Consider the following 21,436-nt stretch of genomic DNA (forward strand, 5'->3'; position numbering starts at 1 on the left):
AAAAGAAAGCACATACAAACCCCCTTCAATTAAAAAAAAAATAAATAATAAAGATGATTATCATTAACTGTAATCAGATGACAAAAGCTATAGGAAAATATCAACAAGAAGAAGTACCAGTGTACAGAGAAACAGCTGATTTGGGTAGTGAATTCTTAAGAAGAATTCTAACATCCTTTACAAGAAGATGCACATTTGGCATGAGGAGAGAGGAAGAGTAAGAAGAAAGGCACGGAAGAGGAGAGCAAATGAGACAGATGACATAGAATAAGTGAATAAGGGGTGCTGATTAAAACTTTAAAAGTTTGAGACAAGATGAAATGAGATGAGATACTAGTTCGCATTGCTTAAGCCATCTTGAAACAATGAAACTAGAAGAGACGAAAGAAGTCAAGTAAATGCTGGCAGACTCTTAAGAATTTAGATTATTGGAAAGCCTTAAAAAGAGACCTTTGGATGATTCTCTCTGCTGATGGTATTTATCTAAAACTTAAATCTACCAGTTTACTTCCTGAACTTGTTTTGGAGAAGTGCCAAAACAGACTGAAGGGCTCTGAGACCATTTTAGTTTTGAGCTAAAGGAATCAAGAACAAGGGTGACAAAGTGAAAATCTGTTAATTGCAAAAGCAACGTATTTGCACTATACTGCTTAATCCTCCTTTAACTGCCTCTGAATTTAGGTTATACTTCACTTAATAACCTATACTTTTGGTCTACAATCAAAAAAGTATCTGGGCAACTGAAGGTTAACTAATTCTGTTTAAAGTCAATTGCACTGAAATATTTGAATAAAACTTGAATTTATTTACTTGCTAATGTTAAAAATCAGACACATCACATAGGTATGGTGTCACTGGCTGAAGGCAGTCATGAACTTCAGCTGGAACTGCAGTCTCAAAAGTTTTGTATTCCTGCCGAAATTTCTCCAGTTTCAGTCTCCCCTTCAATAACGAAATGTCCCATGCAGAATAACGATTCTTTGTCCAATATCTATAAGAAAATGATGGCTAGGACCAACTATCTTTTAGGCTTAAGAACGTTGGATCATCATCAAATTTGCTGTGGATAGATATGGCAAACAATGGTGGAAGTGTGTTCAAAAGAATCACAAATCAGATACAAATAAAGACACACTTAGAAGAGGAAAAAGATTTTCATGACAAGGCTGAATCAAAGATTTTGATTAAAATGGCAGTTGTAATTCTACATATTAAAGTCAGCTGGTCTTTGTCAACCTAGATTTGTAGCATTGGTGAAAGGCTACCATACAACTCTATGACCCGCCGCAGTTCTATACAACATAACATAAAGGTTTCTGGTAACTAACATTCATTGTATTTCCTGTTACAGAAGTTCTTTTCTACTTGTTTGTTTACTCAAAAATTTACTTGAAATATACTGTTTAAAAATATATAAAATTACCACGTCATGCCAAACATTATACAAAAAAATTAAAACTGAGAAGTCCTGTTCCATCAGTTGCTTTAATTTTCTTTGCTAAAAATGCTGGAACATGTGTGAGGGAACATTACATGATTTTTTTATATTTTGTTCTCATATTGACTACAATAGAAACCCTTTCCATTCTAAAAGAAAATTATTTTAGCAAATTTTTATTAGAATGACGATGAGGTAAAGGATCCAACTATGCATTCCTTCTTTGAAATAACTTCTGAAAAGCTTCCTTTGGAATTTTTTTTTTTCTGAAATTCTGACAAATCTAAAGGAATTCTGAGAAATCTGACAGCAAGCACAGCATATGTACACTTCTCCTCTCACCATCTCAATCCAAAATAATCACTTGAGAAAATAAAGAACCTGCTTCAGCATTACTGAGTTCAAACAGATGCAATTTCTCAGTTACTGCAATAAACTTTTGGTTCATTTTCTTGGTATGCATTGTATGCTCGTGAAGTTAAATGTGATACGCTACTTCGAAAATTGTTTATTTCTAAATGAGTTATTGCAAAAAAAGAAAATACGAGTGTGCAATAGTACTTGAAAGCCCTTACAAATTGTTGGATGTAGATCATGCTTCACCCACTGCAAATCTTGGCCACAGAAATGGAAACCATTAGCAAAACATGAAAAAAAGCTGGAAACTGCTGATTATCAGCTTGCCACTGTCTTCAGATTTAATGCAGTACTTGGCTCAAAAAGTTCTTTAAAAATCCCCAATATAAGTGAAAAATATTTACAAAATAGAATGTCTCTCACTTAATGCCTATTGGGCAATAGTCTTTTAAAACTCCACAGACACTTGTAAATCTGTCAAAAGAATCACTGCCCATAAACAAACTTTCATGTAAAGAGCACTTCAGTGTCAATCAGACATGATTTGGAATTTTTTTAAGCACCATTTTTAAAGTAAACGCAAAACCAGAAATAGTTTAATGTTGATAACAGTAAATTACTAACTATTTACTCACCAGAACCCACCAGTAGCATTTACAGAAATCGTCCTGACAGTGAAATGAAGTACCAACACCACGAATTCCTATAAACCTGTCACTGACACTATCCCCCATGAGTTATGCCACTGTGCAAGCTGCTAAACACCCCCACCCCCACCCCCCCATCTGTTCAGACTCTAGCAGGTTATACTGCCAAGCTTGCTCTTTTATTTTCCTGTTATAATGCAGGCTTATCTTTGACAGGAGGGTCACTACTTGATAATTCTTTTTTAGAACCCTCACCTTTTCTGTTTCAAAGGGGATTTGAAACCATAGTGCAAGTGAATTCAATGTAGCACTAAATAACCCCAAATTTCTGCATGAGAGCATCCACGATTTTTTACAGTGCAGAAGCCTGTTATACTACTTGGGGCTATACACCCAAATAATAATAATCTAATATACTTCAGACAAAATGCATAAATTTAAATTATTCAGCAAGTGCTACATAACTTGCTTATCATTCAGTTTGTGTGGTTTTGCTTTATTACATTTTTTTACTTGCAAACAGTTTTCCAAGTTAAACAAAATGTTACAGGAGATGCATGTTGACCCATTCAACACTGTTGCAGGATTTGGTTATATTCTCTTGTTATTACATGCAACTTAGATACATATATACTGCAGGTATGCACATAAGAATGTTAGCTTTAGTACAATCTTTATTACATGTGCTTATTTATAACCTTGTAAGCAAATGTTTCTTTTCAGATAGAATTTTAAATAAATGTGGAGGAGAAGGGAAGAGATTTATTTTGATTCCTCTGGAGTACAGTATAAGAATTCTGACAACTTCTAACTGCAAGTGGTTATGCTGCAACTGACCCAGAAAAGTTTCACAGACTATATTTTATTTGCATTTTTGGACACACACTGATAATCAGTACACATCTCAATGACGGCAAAATCCAAAGTTTCAAGCACAACACCCTAGACAGAGTTGGGTCAATGAATACAGAAGCGCTTGAATCAAATAGAGGAAAATGCCATGAAGTGGGGTGTGAGGTTTTCTGAGACAAAAGTATCTGAGAAAAATGTAGAAGAGGATCAAATTGTGTTGGTACTCTATTCTTAAGCTTTGTTTTTATTGTCTTAAATAAAGGTCAACAATTTAACGCAAAAAAATGTTAGCACACATAAAACAAAACACATCTTTCTAACCTATTAATTGCTTGCATAGTTATTGTTCTGTGAAGTTATTTTCAGCTAATTTAGAAGAAATGTGCTTCTATGTACAATTATTTCCTTCATTCATTAATAATTCGTTTTCTTAAAAAGCCATTTCAGAGGATAGACACTGATAGGTAAAACTTTAAACAGTCTGATCTCTGTCTGTTTGAAATATATTTTCCTTGTGACACACAAAAACAAGGATCTGTTTAAGTGCTCAAGGTCTCACATATAAATGAGACAGAAAAACATTTCAGTGATAAGTCCTAAGCTGTGAAAAGTGAAAAAACTGAATTGGTGGCAGACAAAACACCCTGTAAAGTTCACCTGTTCTAATGGAGTTTTAATGGAAGCCAAGAGTCAGACACCTTGGCAATTCTCACAAGTTTGATAGGATATTCTGGCTTTGTCTCTCAGATTTAAGATTTGTGAGGGGTTTTTGTTTGTTTTGGTTAAGTTTAACAACATTTTGAACTTTTACAGTATGTGATGGCATGCAGAGGATCTGTCAGGCCTATATTAGTTTCAACTAACCAAGAAGAAAAATTGGTTTTGCTCCTCATTTTGTCAAAAGGTATCAACTTTTTATATAAATAATTTAAAAACTTTTCTGTTAAGATTGTTTCCTAAGAATACATTTAACACAAAGCGAACAAAGATTGCTCGTAAAACTAAATATTTTTCACACCATAGCAACGTATCTGAGACTCTGGTTAATGTATTCTCTCTGAAATGGTAGTTTACATTCAATGCGCCCTTCAGCAGAGAAACATACTGCAAATGACTGAACGGCACATATAAATGAATATAATGACTAAACCTTCATAATTTTCCAGTCAAGTCTTTGTAAGATTCCTTGAGTGATTCCAGCACACATTATTAGTAGAAAGTTTTGGTTTAGTGTCAAGATCCAAACATACAGACCCCCGCGCATCATTAAGATCTGTCAGGAGTGTAGAAATGTGCACTAGCAGAACCCACTGAGAAACCGGAACATTTCTCTTCTGTCTGAACAGTACAAAATATGAATATTTTGAAATCGAAGAGTCTTGCCTGGCTAATTTAGAGGAAGACAAAATTTTTAAGAAGCAGTAATAGTATTTTTAAATCAGATAAGCTAAGATTTTTACAGTGCTAGGAAAAAAAGACATTTCAAACACACAAACACATTATTACCTCGTGTACTGAACAAGGGATCAGACAGAAGAGAATTGCTGGGCAACGGCTGAAACAGTATGTTTATGAGGTGAAATTGTAGAGGCTGGAGAAGTGATCTCCTGTTTCCCTCTGTACTGCTGGATCTCTGATTTTCTGTGCAAGACAGATCATAAAGTTCCACCTAATTAATTCGTCTACCAAGTTTATGGCTTCAGTTCAGCTAGAGCATCCTACTTAGATTTAAAATCATGTAAATTCATAAACTACCTGCAATATTACCAAGAACACTTCTCAAAGTGCTAATTAGCCTCACTACTATTAGTTTGTATTCCACTGTCTAAATTAATGTACTTTCAATCTTTGATCATTGGCAGTAAATACTAAGCATATTACTGCATACTCCCTCAAAGAGTAAACGCTGATGAGGTCCATAAATATGAAGTCACTGTTCCTCTCAACGCAAGTATTACACACCCTCCAAACTACATAATTTATTATACATTACATACACCAATAGGGACAATATTAGTCCTGTTCCCAGATATACACTACCTGCTCCCAGACATATACTACGTAACTACGTAACACACACATACACATTTATTTATTTATATAAAAGGGCACACAGAAAAGTGTACAGAAAATCATAACCGTGGTATTTCCAAGATTTGTTTTAGAATCTTAACATTTGCAGAATGATTTTTAACAAGAAATTTCCGCAGATTCTTTAGCCAAAGGAAAAAATATAAAAGAAAAAGTTAACAGCATGCCATTGTTTAACCATCAGAAAGCTTTCTCCCTCGTCTTTGTGCACACATGCAGACATCTGCTTCCAGCGAATAAGCTCTTCTAGAACATCATTGCTTTGCTCCTCTATTATATTTCCGAATCTTATTAAAACCATTCCATACTATTCTCTATTATCACAAACTAGAAAATCTAATGGAATTCTAAGAAATGATCCACATAGGAACATTTCCACTTAAAGTATTCGTGTACGAATATCACCAATGGAACACTGTCAAAATGTTAGTTTTATTGTACAATAGAATCCAATGCACACACACAAAATGTGCTTTTTAATGCCTGTGTTGTATTTTTGCCAAATCAAAACAAACTGAAATACATCTCATCCTGATGAGGATGAGGCAAGGGACTATTCAAAAAGTGGTCAGAAACTATGAGAAGGAAGAGACTGTGTCATTTTGTCAACTGAAAACAAAATAACTTTTCTGGTATGAAGCTGTGCTTTGCTCTTTTCATTACACCATTCTGCGTTGCCTCAAAATATATCATGTAAATGTTGGACAGTGCAAAATTATAGCAATACTCACCAGGTACAAACAACGTTCTTCATTTATGCTAACGTCTAAAGCAGTAACACATGCACCTATTTGGCTCCTCGTGTCCCACCACCCAGTTCAAATTTCCATTTGCCTATCCTTCCAAAATTTTAAGGTCCATTTTAAAATTTAAAAGTATAATTAACATGAAGAAAACTAAAGTGATCAGTTCCTGGAAAGTATTATAAAACTTCTCTGCTCCTGCTGGGAAAATTTTTCTAGAACATGTATGTGACCCAGATGTCAAAACTCCACTTTTAAATTGACTTAAAGCATGTCATTTAAATGAGACAAAACATGTCATTTAAATTAGACCAAGGCTTCAATTGGTTGAAAATATTTTAGAAAAGGGCCTTTGATACTTTTATTAATACTGTCCCCCTGTAATGAATAAACAATCACCTTTTACTGAGAAATATCTATTGGTCTATTTAGGAAGTTAACCTCAAACTGACGTAATATTTAGAATTTTCATGATGTGATCCAGTAACCTTATTGTCTATAAAGCAAATCAAACAACAGACAAAACCTCTCAACATTGTAATCGTTGCCCTATTAATGGCTATTGTATCTTGATTATACTAAAATTCTATTCCATAAAACAGACTTTATCTAAGGCCATATTATGTATGAACTAAATACATAATTCCATCTGAATAAATAATAACACATTCAATTTCTTCACCTGTGCTTACATAGAAATCCAACAAAAGCTGGAAATGTCTCAATCCATTAATTGGAAACACCAATTAATCTCTAGAACAAAAATGATTTATAGTTAATTAGCAGACATTTTGTTGCAAAAGCCTTTAACTCAGTTTGAGGACTCTGATGGGAACACACACTTAAGAACTTTAAATTAATTTCTTGTAAATAATACTGATTAAACTTTTCTGCTATTGTATATTTTCCTATGGGTAAATATATTCCCTCGTAATCCTTGACAAAAGCAGATGTTGTTAAGTATTTTAAATCTGGAAAATCAGAGGGTTCTAGTCTTAAATGAATATGAACTCATTACTTTTTCTTTTTGCAGCTTCCTCATTGTCTCTGTTTATAGTGACAGTGGCTGCAAGAATCAAGAATGAATGACCCTTTACAATTTCCATCCATTTCTCGTTTCTAAATTCTCTTCCGTTCTTGTCTTAGTTTCGTAACAGTTTTCAATATAATGTGATACAGAGCTCCCTGAAGAGTCACTCAATGAGAGCAATGTAGATGCAGCAGTTTAGTCTGGTCTAGTCAACCACCCTAAGACACAGGGTTAATTAGCTATAATGCTGGTATTGGTACAGCAACACCATGCTAGTCACATCCAGTGCACTGGATCTGTTTCCGTGAAAAAGAATATATATATATATATATATATATATATATATATATACCAACTTGCATTTCTCTATGATTTTAAGATATTTGTAATGCTTCTGTATAAAAAAAAAAAGTGAAAACAGACAATGGAACATCGTCATTTCTCAACTTTTCATGCGTAGTTTCATAGTTTTACTTGCTTCCCTTTTAATCTTTTTATAAGGATTACACAACTTTATAAAATGGGGTTACCATAAGCTGAAGTTTTGATGAAGTTCCACTACTTAAATGTGGAAAAGTTGGGGCTAACACACGTATGCAAGATACAGATCTATCAACAATTAGGTTAAGATGGCCCCAATTTGAAACCATGTCTCCCGGAATACCGAAATCCAACCGATTATTATAGGTAGCTGATCCATGAAGTCTTGTTTGTATTCGAGATTAAATTATTTCCTTTCAGTCATGTATGTGTGTGTGTAAACACCTATGTACATATTCAGTTAGTAAAAATTTAAAACATAAATACAGTACTGAAAAAATATTAGTATGAAAATGGCAACTAGTGTCTCTACTGGTAGCCATGAAAGGTGAAAGCAAAAGGTATGTGGATTTTCCATGGGATCAGAATGTTACAATCTCATAGGAAATCTAATTAATTATGAGAATTTAATATAAAGGTGAGACTCTTGAAAGTATTCAGAGTGGACCTACCTTGGTTTCCATTTTTAACCACTCAACCTTTGCTCTTTCAGTTGTTAGGTCAAGAATACTAAAAAGTTATAATGAACATTACAAGGGAATATTGCTTTCTTTTAACTAATGGAGCAGCGTTTTAAAATTTTACAAACTATACTGTAAAGAACAGCAATGAGTATGACAGATGGAAAAAATCTACAGTGCAATTAATTTTGAATAATTAAGACTGTTCAGCTTTGGAGAGAGATGAATAAAAGGTTCATGGTAAAACTTATACAAGCCTATTGTTCTTCGGTAAAGCTGCTTGCTTTCTAAAAATCTTCTTATGATTCTACATTTCAAACATTCTGTGCTTATTCCAGAAGAATACCAATCAAGTGGCATTGTCTAGACTAGAAGGGAAATCATGTTTGCTCATAGGGAAGGAAAAAGTGGAAATCATTGCCCTAGACAAGGAATAAGATATATATCTTACAATCTTAAGATATTGATGCAAAGCAAAAAGGTTTTTTTTTCATAAATATACAAATTAACTGGAAAGCTAATACCTGTTAAATGAATAAATGTATCTGCTTATGCTACTACGTAATGTTTGATAAACTTGGAAATACACAGACTATACAGACCTGGATTAAAACCTTGAGATTATAGAAAACATTTCTTTTTCCTGTGATTTTAAAGTGGAACCAGATTTCACTCTAAAATTTTCATCTCACTATTTAATATTGCATTTTTTTGCACTTCTTTCCCCTTAAAAGCCTATATTAAATGCATATTTCTGTTTATCATTCTTTTTAACCTAAAAATGCTCATGATTACCAAGTTTGTTCTGGAATATGTGTCAAAAACCTTTTGGATTAAGGTTGTCCAAAAATTTGTTTGAATTTTTGAGTCAAACTTCAGTCTAATCCCTTTAGACTAAAGTTAGTCTGTCCCTTTAAAGTCTAATCTGAAAGACTTCAAAATAGCAAATTGTATGGAACTCAATCTGTTTATCTGAAAAGGATGAAAGGGTTTGTGCTCCATCTAGATTTGAACTTTTGGTTCCACCATGTCTAGGTATTTCAAACCAGAGGTTTACACCATTAAGACACGCCATTCATGATAACTCAATCTTTCCTATATTAATATCCATGTTAGAAAGACACATCAAAGCCTTGATAAACTACTAAAAATAGTTTTAAATACTAGGTGACAACTATTTTGAAACATGTCTATCAAAATTGCCATTTCAGGCACAAGAGGTGGTATTTATCTTTTTTTTTTAATAACGCTGTACAAATCTCAGGAAAAAAAAAGTATGTCACTAACAGGAATATTAGTCCTTCCCTAATGGCACACAAGAAAACTCCTCTTTCATTTATTACCTTTGTCTCATCCCACTTGCAAGATAATCTCTTTAAGACTACCTTAGCCAACCAATCTGTGAAATAAATTCAATGTACACTATGACACAGGCAGCCCCAGTTAATATTGTTCAAATTATTTACATCTGAAGGGCCGCGCCTGTCTGGATAGCTGGGCCCGACGCTTCTTTGGACTTGGTTTCTGCTAGTCACATCTGTTTCAGCTTTAGACTTTCACTGGTATTCTGCCAGCAGCCACAACTTTTTAATGGCTACAATAAACTACAGAGACTCATCAAATCTTTGTTGTACATGTTAAAATTATAACCTCTTCAATTAAAATTTTCATTTAAAAATAAACTTCAGCATTATCTGAAGAAAAAAATTTGAAAGGTAACGTTTGAAAGAGATACATTTTTACATAAGCAATTGTTTCTTTGTTTAAATATAAGAGAAACTAATCGCAGGAATGCATGTTAGAATTCTGCCGTGTAATTCTGATAAAAACTTCTGATAAACTAAAATATTCTGCTATTAAAAAAAAAAAAAAAAAAAAATCTGAAAACATTTCCACAACCTTTTTTGTTTCAAAACTTTGCTGCCATTAACTTCATATGTTAATTGGTTTGGCTGGGTTTCAAATACATCTTTACAACCTCAAAATAACAATTTCTCCAGATTTTCTATAAATACGTAAGAAAATTTGTTTTAGAAAATAGAAATTAGTGATTACAAGAAAGCTGCAGTTTTTATTTTAAGAGTAAGTTAGTATTTAGCTTTTCCTACTTGCTGTCTGTGTCTTTGCAATGTAGAACAAGTAATGACGTGAATGTCACAGCCTCAATGCGGATCCTGCAAGACTAAGATGCATGACAGCAGGACTACATGCTGAAAAAGTACAAGATCAAACACAGATCATGTTTCTGCACAAACTAGCCCAAAAGAGGGCAGGCCAAGGGGTTTACAGGGCCAAGCGATGAGAGGAGATAGAGCACTCACTTATGCCCGGGTCGAACAAACAACAACTGATACTTTCCTACCACTGTGAACCTTTGAAACTATCCTAAAGATGGCAGGGACCTAATCCAGCAATTTCTAACTGTAAGGATAAATTATTCTGTAACTGTTTTCATTGCCTTACATTGAAAAAAAATAATAACAATCATCTTGTCCAACTCTAAAAGAACCCTTGCATTTTGACGCAGAGATGTAAACGGATAAATGGATGTTTTTATAGTCTTTTATGCAGATTCTCTCCCTAAACTCCATTTTCTACAGAAAACTGCTTTAGTAAAAGTAGCAACTTTCTCTTAACAAAAAAAGACAGGCTTAAAATATTCAGTCATCATTTGCCGGATTTATTTTAGAAAGTTATATGAAGCACAAAATAAAAATGAAACTGCTTGGAACGCTTAGAGAGCAACTCTTCCTACTTTATTTCCACTCAGTACCTTGATTGATAGATGAGTTGGGTTTCTGAGCCCCTTTTTATAATAAACATTTTTAAATGTTTATTTTATGTCCCAGGGTGAAAATATTTTGAGCTGGAGCTTTCCATTTCCCTTTGCTGTGCCTTGGCAAGCTGTGTTTTATTTCTACATTAATAGTATTCAGCTCTTTCTTGTAGCTGTTAAATTGTTGTTATACAAGTACTGAAGAAAGTATTTATGTTATGGAACTAACAGATATCCACAGTTAAACACACAGTTCTGGAGAAGCCAGAGGAAAATGCACACATAACTAAAGAAAATTTCAGAAAGATTTCTTTAGGGGCCTTTCCATTGTAAACAGGAAAATTACTTTTCAGTATCTTTACTTTCATTTTTATTGTCATGAGTTTGACTTTCTTTTTCTTTCTAATTTATGTGAGTAATTTGTGCCACAGTGTAAAAACTCTAAATGAATCAACACCATAAACCTAATTAGCAATAAGAAAACCTCATAAAGGTCACATTAAAATGGCACTTTGTTGTTAGTAGAACAAATGGGAAAGTTCCCAGTTACCTTCTAGATCTCTCTTCAGTTTCCTTAAATCTTTTATTAGGTCTTCAAACTTAACTTGGGAGGCCTGGAAAAAATCCTGTGGTTCTGGTAAAGGAAAAATACTCTTGTCTGTTCCTGCTTCCTAAACAAACAAACAAACAAACAGGCCACTGAAAATTGAATGCATTTGCAGTGAAATAAATTACTTTTTTTGAAACGTCATCTATGAAACACTACTATAAAACTGCAAAAATAACATATTTCAAATCATTCTTGCTAAAACAACATATATAGCATTCAAGACGAAATCCTGACCATTTTGTCAAAACTTCCTTTTAGATGTTGTAAAGCAAACTGTGCTCAACAACATTGAGCTCACAACACTTCAGTTAATTTTATATCAATAAAGGTTTAGATAAGGGATCATAAGTTTCTTAAACAGATAACATGAATGCCTATTTTAATGCAACAAGTGATCTTAAGCCAAAGGTTTGTGGTTTCGCTCTCTCCCAATTCATTAAATACACACACACACTTTACAAGCATAAATTGAAGACAATATTTATATATTGTCTGAAGTATTTTATACAGATAAAATTATACAGTTGAAAGTTTATGCAGCTAAATAAATCACACGGGTTAATGTCTGCATGGAACTCATAAGTATATACCTTATTTTTACCACAGCAAGAGAAAAAAAAATCAGAAGGAAACCAAATCAAACCAAAAAAACCTCCTAAGTTTCAAAGCAGTATTACCAGTGGAGAGTTACAAGTATAAAGATGGTATTAATATGACATTGCTGTGTATAAGAATATACTAGTGAGTTTAAAATACTACCTGTGCACAGATTTCAGTCTGTAATAAAGGAAAACTCATAGGTTGGAGAACTAATCATTTTGTGAACAGGGAAAACATGATTTTGTTATTATGAATATTTAGGGGGAAAAAGGTACAATGGACGAAACTATCATTGTGTCCATTTCCCCCCCAAGGAAGATAAACTCTTTTGTTTCATAAAATTCCCTGAAGTAAAATTACAGTATAGTAGAAAGTTTGCAGAAATATTAAATATTTAAATGAATTAATTAGAAAGCATTAGCTTCAGTATTATTAAAAAAGGATAAAAGAATATATATGTCAATACCCTGAGAACTAAGAAACATTACGGGCTAGATAAAGTTACTTTTGTTATGAGGCTTTTTACAAGATGGGTAATTAGGTTAAAGTAATGACACATTTTTCCCTGCTCAAAAAAATGTAAGGAAGAAGGAAAAGAAGTACAGATCTACACATCTGCTATTTTTTTATCTCCTTTTTTAGCAGTCCCAGGAGCTGTTCCACAGGCTTCTGACACAGACCCTTCAGCATTAGCGACCACAGAATCATAGAACAGTTTGGGTTGGAAGGGGACCTTTAAAGATCATCTAGTCCAACCCCCCCTGCCATGGGTAGGAAATGTCTTCACTTACTTTAGTCTTACTGCTGGAAAAAACACTCATGACTACTAACTCATCAATTCAACACCCTTACTGAAGAATTAAAAAAAAAAAAAAGAAGAAAAAATTATTTGTATTCAACTAGACAGAGGGCTGTGAAAAATTACAGTAGCCTTAGATTCAAAGATGAGGTATAAGCATCTTTTTAATCTCAAAAATGAGCAATTACATACTTAAAACCAAGTAACAGTGACATTTTCATTTAAAAGACAGTAGTTCAAATTTTCCACTCAAAACCTTCGGGCACTGCTGACATCTATCAAAAAGCCTCAAAAATGTAACTCACTCAAAGCAGCAACCTCACCTCTTGCCACATTTTCAACCTCTAACTTCATTCCCACCAGCTGACTCACCTCTTAAAATACCAACCTATCCTTGCATTCTGTCAGAAGACAGGGACCACCTGTCTGGTCTGCAACAGTCACAGGCAATTGCCTGCAGTGGTTAGCTCAACTGTTAGTGTAAAATTTTGCAAAGCCTTATCATAAAACCTATACCATACTTCAGACCTATTGAGGCCCACAACTATTGTAAGAATGCAAAAGAAATTAATTTTACTTTTCCATCAGAGCTACTGTGTTCAGATTTTCAAAAAGCTAATATAAACCCTTTTACAATGTCTGAAAGATACCTACTATTGGAGAGGCTGATACAGCAAATGAATCTTTTACCTTATCACAATGGCGTAGGTAATATATGACGACATAATCCACAAGATTAATACCATTATCCTAGGAAAAAATAAGTATATTATTAAAAATGTGTGTGATTAACACTGCTTCAAGTGAGTGAAAATTTACTCTATTTCAAAATAAATATATTATTAGTTTATATTGCTGTGAGAAATAGGATTTACAATATCTTCAGCCCCAGCATTATTGACCAAAAAACCATGGGCTTAATCATACCACCACAGGACCCAGAGCTTCTTTTGGTTCTAAATACCAGGTAAGAAAACATCCATTGGGAGAAGCTGTCCTCCTATCGTTTTTTGATAATACAAGGCATTACTGAATATTAACTTGAATAATAACATTAATTAGTAATATTATTCTTGAATATAGTATTAACTAAATATTACGGTCACCTCAGATATATTAGGGTGAGCTGAATTTCTTGATTCCTCTAGTCTCAATTAAACTATAATGAAGATCTGAAAGAGGCATAGATATCTTTTCATATTTTACTTGAAATATACAACCAGACAGCATGTACCTAACAAGTATATTTCATGCTCTGTTGCCTTATAAACATGAATTTTAATACTCACTTTGTGGAATCACCATTTCCATGGTCTTGCATACAACAACTGTACACAACACCATTTTATTTCATTACATGTCATTGGGTCAGCATAGGCCAGATGAACTAAACGGAAAGTGTAAAACTGCGACTTATATGTTATGGGGTACCGTTCAACAACATAAAAGAATCATAATATAGGAAATTATATCTGGAATGCCTTTGAAGCTTTTTTGGATGTGTTTTCATATTGTACATTGACAGGTATCAGGACAAACATTTGTATGTGAACAATGTCTGATTTCCTGTATGGAGCTGCCTCGCCTATATTGGAGCCTGCAGCACATTAGACTTTATTAATATCATACACCAGCAAAATTCCTAACTAAGCAAGTCATTGCTGTCATGCAGACAAAGCCACTCTGCTTGCGTAATGGTTTTAGAAGACATTGCTGGCAGGTCACATGACAAAAAAAGGAACTGAAGTGACTCAGGAACATTTGATCACCCTTTTAGAGTAAAATACACCTGTTATTATATTTTCTATATGCTAAACTATCAAACCTATTACTTTGGTTTAAAGAGTCTTTGCAGAAGACAAAACACAGAGATTTTGAATTGGTGAGCAACATTTTTAAAAAAATCTCTGTATCAAGTAACTTTCTAGGCTCATGTGACAATAGATGACTTTTATACGAAGTAAGAGCTACTTAACACTGACTCTTTACCTTAGCTCCTGGAATTCAGCTTACCTAGACGTAATACTGCTTGCTGGCGATTCCCCAAAAGGGAATAACAGGACACATATATAAGACCCTGCATTCTTCTTCCTTACAAATACAGTCTACCAATTACCTCTGAGGTTTCATGTCTGCCTGTAGCAGCCAACCCCTTTTGAGTTTTTATGCATTTTGGAGACTAGTCTAAACTAATAATATATTTTGGCTACCAGGAAACTGTAAATGCTGTAGTTTTTTAGCTTGTTTTGCTGAGGAACAAGTCTTATGCAATTATACTGTATATCTGTCACTCCTTTTCATAACTCATAATTTTGGAATGTGCTGGCTAAATTCAGCCAAACTGGAAAGTCCCAGAGATAATTAAATTCTTACAAGTTTATGGTTAGATGGAAGAGTGAGACTAAAATTAGTACTTCAACTGAGAAAAGTCAGGCAAAGCTCAGTTGTTTTACATTGCTCTTCACAGCAGCTGGCCAACTAATGAACACCTGAATACTCGGAAACTTGGCCTGGTTCTAGTTTAGCTGCAGCTTGTACTGTGTCTTGTCCATGGAGTAGGACTGGAAGAAAAGTGCTTATAGGGAACAGCTGAACCATTGCAGTGAGAACGAAAGCAAGAATTAGAATCATAGAATCATAGAATCATTTAGGTTGGAAAAGACCTTTAAGATGATCAAGTCCAACCGTTGACCTAACACTGCCAAGTCCATCACTAAACCATGTCCCGAAGTGCCCTATCTACATGTTTTAAATACCTCCAGGGATGGTGACTCAAGCACTTCCCTGGGCAGCCTGTTCCAGTGCTTGACAACCCTTTTGGCGAAGACATTTTTCCTAATATCCAATCTAAACCTCCCCTGGCGCAACTTGACGCTGTTTCCTCTTGTCCTATCGCCTGTTACTTGGGAGAAAAGACCAACACCCACCTCACTACAGCCTCCTTTCAGGTACTTGTACAGAGCGATAAGGTCTCCTCTCAGACTCCTTTTCTCCAGACTAAACAACCCCAGTTCCCTCAGCTGCTCCTTATACAACTTGCTCTCTAGACCCTTCACCACCTTGCTGCTCTTCTTTGGACTCAAATCCATTGGAAAAACTTTCTTAATACAGTTGCTCACTGAACGATTCAGTAAATGTGTTTGTACATTTTGTTAATGATAGTATTTACAAGATGGCATCACCTGTCTCACAAACGCACTCCTACATACATGAAGTATAACTGGGAACAAAAGCTTAAAATCTGCCTTTCTTATAATTCAAGACAGCACTTCACATCGGAGAAGAGAACATGAAAGAACAGGTTTTCTTCTCACCCTCCAAATCCATACCAGCATCAGCAGAAAATACCTCCTGTTCTCTGCTGCTTCATATATCCATATGGTGTCTAGGTATGCTTTGGCAAAGAACGACTTTGAGCAGTGTTTCCATTGCCTGCATTACCTAGCACCTCCTCCTCTGCCCTACTCAAATAAGGAACAAAAGGAACCTCATCTCAAAAGGTGTCCATAGTTTCTTTGAGCCTGACTTTGATCCTAGCATGACTAATCAAAAACATGCTAGTGGTTCTCAATTTTTGACAAAATAATTTACTGCCACCTATGAGCATTTTCTCATGCATGCCATTCAGAATTCATGCTCTACACCTATTTAACTTCCAGTTCAAAAACAAAGACTGAAAACATCTTGTTGGGTCTGACACACCTCTTTGAAAAGGATTAAAATCCTGTATATTATATATTTATATTCTTTACCTATCATGCCTTTGTGTATATACTACACTGAACTTTTATTGATATTTTGATTTTACACCTGATTTTTAAAACATTTTTACTCACATAGAGCTATCTTAAGAGCAAGAAAAATGAATGTGGACATTTACTGGAGAAGACTTCAGCAGTCTGTGCTCTCTCACTTCTCTTTACCCTACTGTAATTAAGTCTCTACCAGAGAAAGAGACACACAGAAGTTCTCACATACGCTAATTACCCTAGCAGTACTGAACAGGAGAAATCAGAGATTATGGAAATATGCACTTGTGCAGAAGAAGGAGGTGAAAAGTTGGGAGAAAAAAGCAAGAAAATGGTACAAAGTTCCTTGCTCTTTCAAGCAAGAATGGTAAGAAATAAGAAAAGATTAATTTTTGATGCAGATGGTAGAACAAAGAAAGATCACTTGAGAAAAATTATCTTTTAAGTAAAAATTAGTACTTACTCTGCTTTTGACATCCTTTAGTTTGGGGAGTATTTCCAAACCAAATCCATCAGCTTGACCTCGGGTCCTATTCCCGCCATTCATATAATTTCCAAAAGCCAGAATCAAACCTAAAATTTCCTTTACACTTGCCATGTTCAGCAAAGCCTGGAAAATGGATACGAGTCTGTAACCTCTGTTAGCACAAAAAGTCTAATTGCTGACATAAAAAAAACTTTTTTAAATTTTATTTTTGCTCGCTGTTTTGTTTCTTGTGTGTTTTTACCCCTGTAGGGAAAGGAAGCTAAAGCTGGTACAAGAATCAAACATTTAAGAGAAGCATTTATTAGACTGTATCTGCCTAAAATATTGTTTCACTTGATCCATACAAAGCAAATTATATGGCATCATATACTACGTAGATGTTAAAAAGATTAATGGAAGAAGATTACTAAACATTCTCAGTAGCCTTTAAAAATCTTCAGGTGAGGTGGTTTATCATGAGTTTGCATAATGCACAGTTAAATGGAGATGTGCTATTTTTGCTGCCACTAAGTTAGACTCAGCCTGTCATATTCAGTCTGCTTCTTATCGACCTTGATGCTCTGGAAATTCACATTTCTGGATCCATACTTAATGCAGATATATCAGGGCTAAGGATTAAATTACTATGCCTCAAAAGAGAAAAGAAATCTAGAAACACAGTGGAGAACTAATAAATTCTACTTTTCAGGTTTTATTTGTTATAAATTCAGAGTCTTGTTTTTAGACATTTATAGTATAGAAAGTAAACCTTTGTAAGGTACTAAAAATTCTGCTGTGTCAGGGTTAACAGAAATATATAAACACCAGGGGAAAGCAATAAGCTAATGAGCATGACAGGCATCTATTGCTATGTCTTCAACAGTGATGTGCAAAAAAACGTAAGTTTGCAAGGCCCTGTGCTAAGCCAGTCTGATACTTAACTTCTATTTTATGGAGATTATCTGTTACTCTACCTAATGTGCAAAGTAATAAAACCCTACCATTCAAAAAAAAAAAAAAAAATCCTACATAGAGCCCAGAGCATCACACACAATTCACCTTCCCTCTTTCCTCCTCCTTTTGTTCTTATAAGCAGCTAAAATATTTAATATATTTTTATTTTCCTGAAAAGCCAATAATCAGACTTAAGGTTCATCACTTACGGTAAAAAAAGAAGCACGAATACTCTAAAATATATTTGTTTCTACTTAGCTTTCACTAGGACTTACCTTGGAAACACGAGTTATGATATCAACTTTCCGGTGCACTGATGTTATCCCTTCAGAGAAAACTGACTGGAAGATAATACACTGAGCTCGTTCTGTGAAGTTTGGGATCTGAGATAACTCATATAAAAATCTGTGGGAAAAAAAAGAGTATTAATGAATCTTTACATTTCTTATCTGTGGGGTACATAACGGATCCAAGCTGTAGTATCATGAAATATACATGCAATCCTTCCTACTTTCTTTGAATCAAATCTGGTAATTTATAATTGTTGTATTCTTGATGCTCAATGTGTTAAGAAACCCTACTACATCAAGAACAAGGCAAGACCTTGTTATCACAGTTATCCATTAACCCACTATCACAGTTGCATAGTAATAAACAGAAGAATCATAAACCTATGTAAGTTTAAAAAAAAAGAAAAAAGAAAAAAAAAAAAGAGCTAGAGAAATGCTGTTTGTTTACTGTTTTCACTCATGTGTTTTTGCTTCTCTTAAAAATGTGCCCAGCAATACCAAACTCAACATATTCCTACAAGATTATTTCATAATATAAAACGTCTGCCAAGAAATTTCTTCTGATGCTTAGCCTCAATTTTCTTTTACTAATTTGCACCACACTTCCACTTATACAGCAGTATGTTTTATGGAAATGCACCTAGCCGTGTATTTAGCTCTAAAATACTTGCAGATTATATCTCTCTTCAGTCACTGTTCTGCAAAGTTACTAACTCTTTTTCTCTTCTTTATCTGTCCTCATATATACACTTTCCTCATAAGTCTATTCCGGCTTTCTTCCTTTAAGTCTTTGGTAAATAAAAATAAATAGAAGCATATTCAGCAACTCCAGTTCGGATATCACAAAATGAAAGCATCCCAAAGGCATAAGTAAGTCCTCCCTTTTCTCTTCTTCAATTCAAAATGTAAGAGCTTGGCTAAATAACCCAAGAAGCTTTGTGGGTTTTGAGTCTAGTATTTCAGAGATACACGTGCTTTCTTGAAACCCAGAAATAAGCTGCCTTTTGCTCCAGTATCACTTTAGAAACATTCTTCTAATCTCCTGTCTGCAGACATCCTTAGATACCCTTAACGCAATGCTGTAAAGGTTTTTCTACTTCACTGAATTATGGGAAATTCTGTGAACCATTATTAGCTTGAATTTTTATTAAATTTATTTTAATTATTTAAGCCAATACATCTGATTTCTCCAAATTATTTCTTTTTCATAATAAATAGTATCTTCAAATCTGCTTTACAAATTTCTCATGCATGCAATGCTTTGCTGAAGAGTGGCTGTCTAAAAATCAGCAAAATCCACCTGTGGCTTGTGTGAAACACTACGTTTTAATTGGAATATAATTTTTTTCCTTCTTCTTCTTTCTTGCCTGATGAAAAAGTCTATTGTGAGAGAAGGATTGAGGAGGCCCGCCTTGGCTCTTACACTTAAGCAGTGGGGAAAAAAAGAAATGCCAAGCTGGTATTAATAAAAATGCTTCCTATTGGGAATGAATGGTATTGCCAGGAAAAAAAGAGGATACTTTGCACTTTGTGTGAGAAACAAAAGAAAGAAAACCCCAAACTGCTTCACTAAAGTTCCAACATACATACATTTTAAAAGTTTAAATTTAAAAAGCCAAATGACACATATTCTTGCCTTCCCTTGAAAAGGGAACTATCTCCTACACTGCTGGTCATCGGAATACAACATAACTGTGCCAAGAGTTAAAAGAGCATCAGCGTAAGAAAAAAATGCCTCCAGATTTTGGAATTCAAAGTATTCAATGCATATATCCAGACAGAACACTTACAACTGAAATCTGTCACAAAAAGGAATCTTAGTGACTACAAATGTAGTTACTAAACACAAATGAATGAATCCATGGTTATCAAAGATAAACCACCAATTCAGGTGGACAAAAACTTTTGGAGAGAAATGAATATTCTTAGTACAGTCATTTTTGTAATTTTAGTCTGAGAAAAGTATGATTTTGACTTAAAGTAACGACGACATGACTGTGACATAGCTTTTTGATGGGCTTCTCATTGCTATAGTCCTTATGGCCCAAAGTAAACACAGAAAATTTGTTATTCATCTCTGTGAGATCCATTTTACTCCTCTCCTGCAGAAACTGTAAATAAAAAAATGCATTTACTTGAGAACTCTTCTATCCTACCAGAATCTTGTAGTAAATGACTTGAGAGTACTTTCAAGCCAGGCATAATACCATGTTGTTACTGTAACAGAACATTCTTTCAGAAGTTAGACAAAGACGGCTGATTCCATGGAGGCAAACTAATCACATTTATCCACATTTAAGAATATAAAATTTGGAAATAATTTTTGGGGAAAAAGGTGTACCTAATCCTGCAAGCTTCTAAGTAAGCCAGCAGGATTTAAACTGAAGTCAAAGCAAATTGGTCTTCGAAAAGAAGCAAATGGCATTACTTGGACAGCAATTATCAATAGCTCACTACTTCCTGAATTCAATCTAGAAACAAAACAGGAAAGCTCAGTACCATATTCTGCTACTATTTCCTTCATCAGTATTTCTTTCACAGTAGAGAGGACTTCACAGAGATTATGTCACAATTAAAAGGGTCTTTGAAACTAGCTAAAGCATCTGTACCTTGCTAGTAAAGCCATAAACTGTGGCCAATTGTGCATATAAATCTTTACCATGTTAATGAATATTAGCATTTTAACAACTACTATCATGAAGCATAATTTAGGGGGGTATTGTCACGTTGCTGTCATACTTACAGCTTGTGCCAACAATAGCAAATTTAATATGCTAGCAAAACAAATCTAAATCATATGTGCAGGAGCGCATCAGTGATACCAGTGAAGCTTTCAATTTGTCTGGGAATCCAAGCGTTTAAAAATGGCAAAGGTTTTCTTTAGACTTCAGTGAATTCATGTCAATGTTTTCATTACAAGAATGCCTATTGCTTGTATTTGCTACTGTTTGATAAATGGTTTAGTTTGCACTTTGCTTCTGCTCCTCATTAAAGAAAATACATAAGGTTTACACCTTGTAGGAAATATTTTTA

At 34.3% G+C, this 21,436-nt stretch overlaps 1 protein-coding gene across 2 annotated transcripts in view; it reads right to left on the bottom strand.

Annotated features, from left to right (window-relative positions):
• FMN1 (formin 1) overlaps positions 1 to 21,436 on the bottom strand; it is a 178,775-nt gene that overhangs the window by 42,322 nt on the left and 115,017 nt on the right. For both annotated transcript variants that reach the window (XM_086462891.1, XM_086462892.1), the window contains 4 exons: positions 18,389 to 18,518; positions 17,157 to 17,303; positions 13,635 to 13,694; positions 11,486 to 11,606 (listed from right to left, as the gene is read on the bottom strand). In XM_086462891.1, coding sequence (XP_086319017.1) covers positions 11,486 to 11,606; positions 13,635 to 13,694; positions 17,157 to 17,303; positions 18,389 to 18,518 — 458 coding nt within the window. The remainder of the gene's footprint in view (positions 1 to 11,485; positions 11,607 to 13,634; positions 13,695 to 17,156; positions 17,304 to 18,388; positions 18,519 to 21,436) is intronic.

Source organism: Leptosomus discolor, chromosome 3 (assembly GCF_034619465.1).
Source record: "Leptosomus discolor isolate bLepDis1 chromosome 3, bLepDis1.hap2, whole genome shotgun sequence".
In the NCBI taxonomy this organism is placed as follows: domain Eukaryota; kingdom Metazoa; phylum Chordata; class Aves; order Leptosomiformes; family Leptosomidae; genus Leptosomus; species Leptosomus discolor.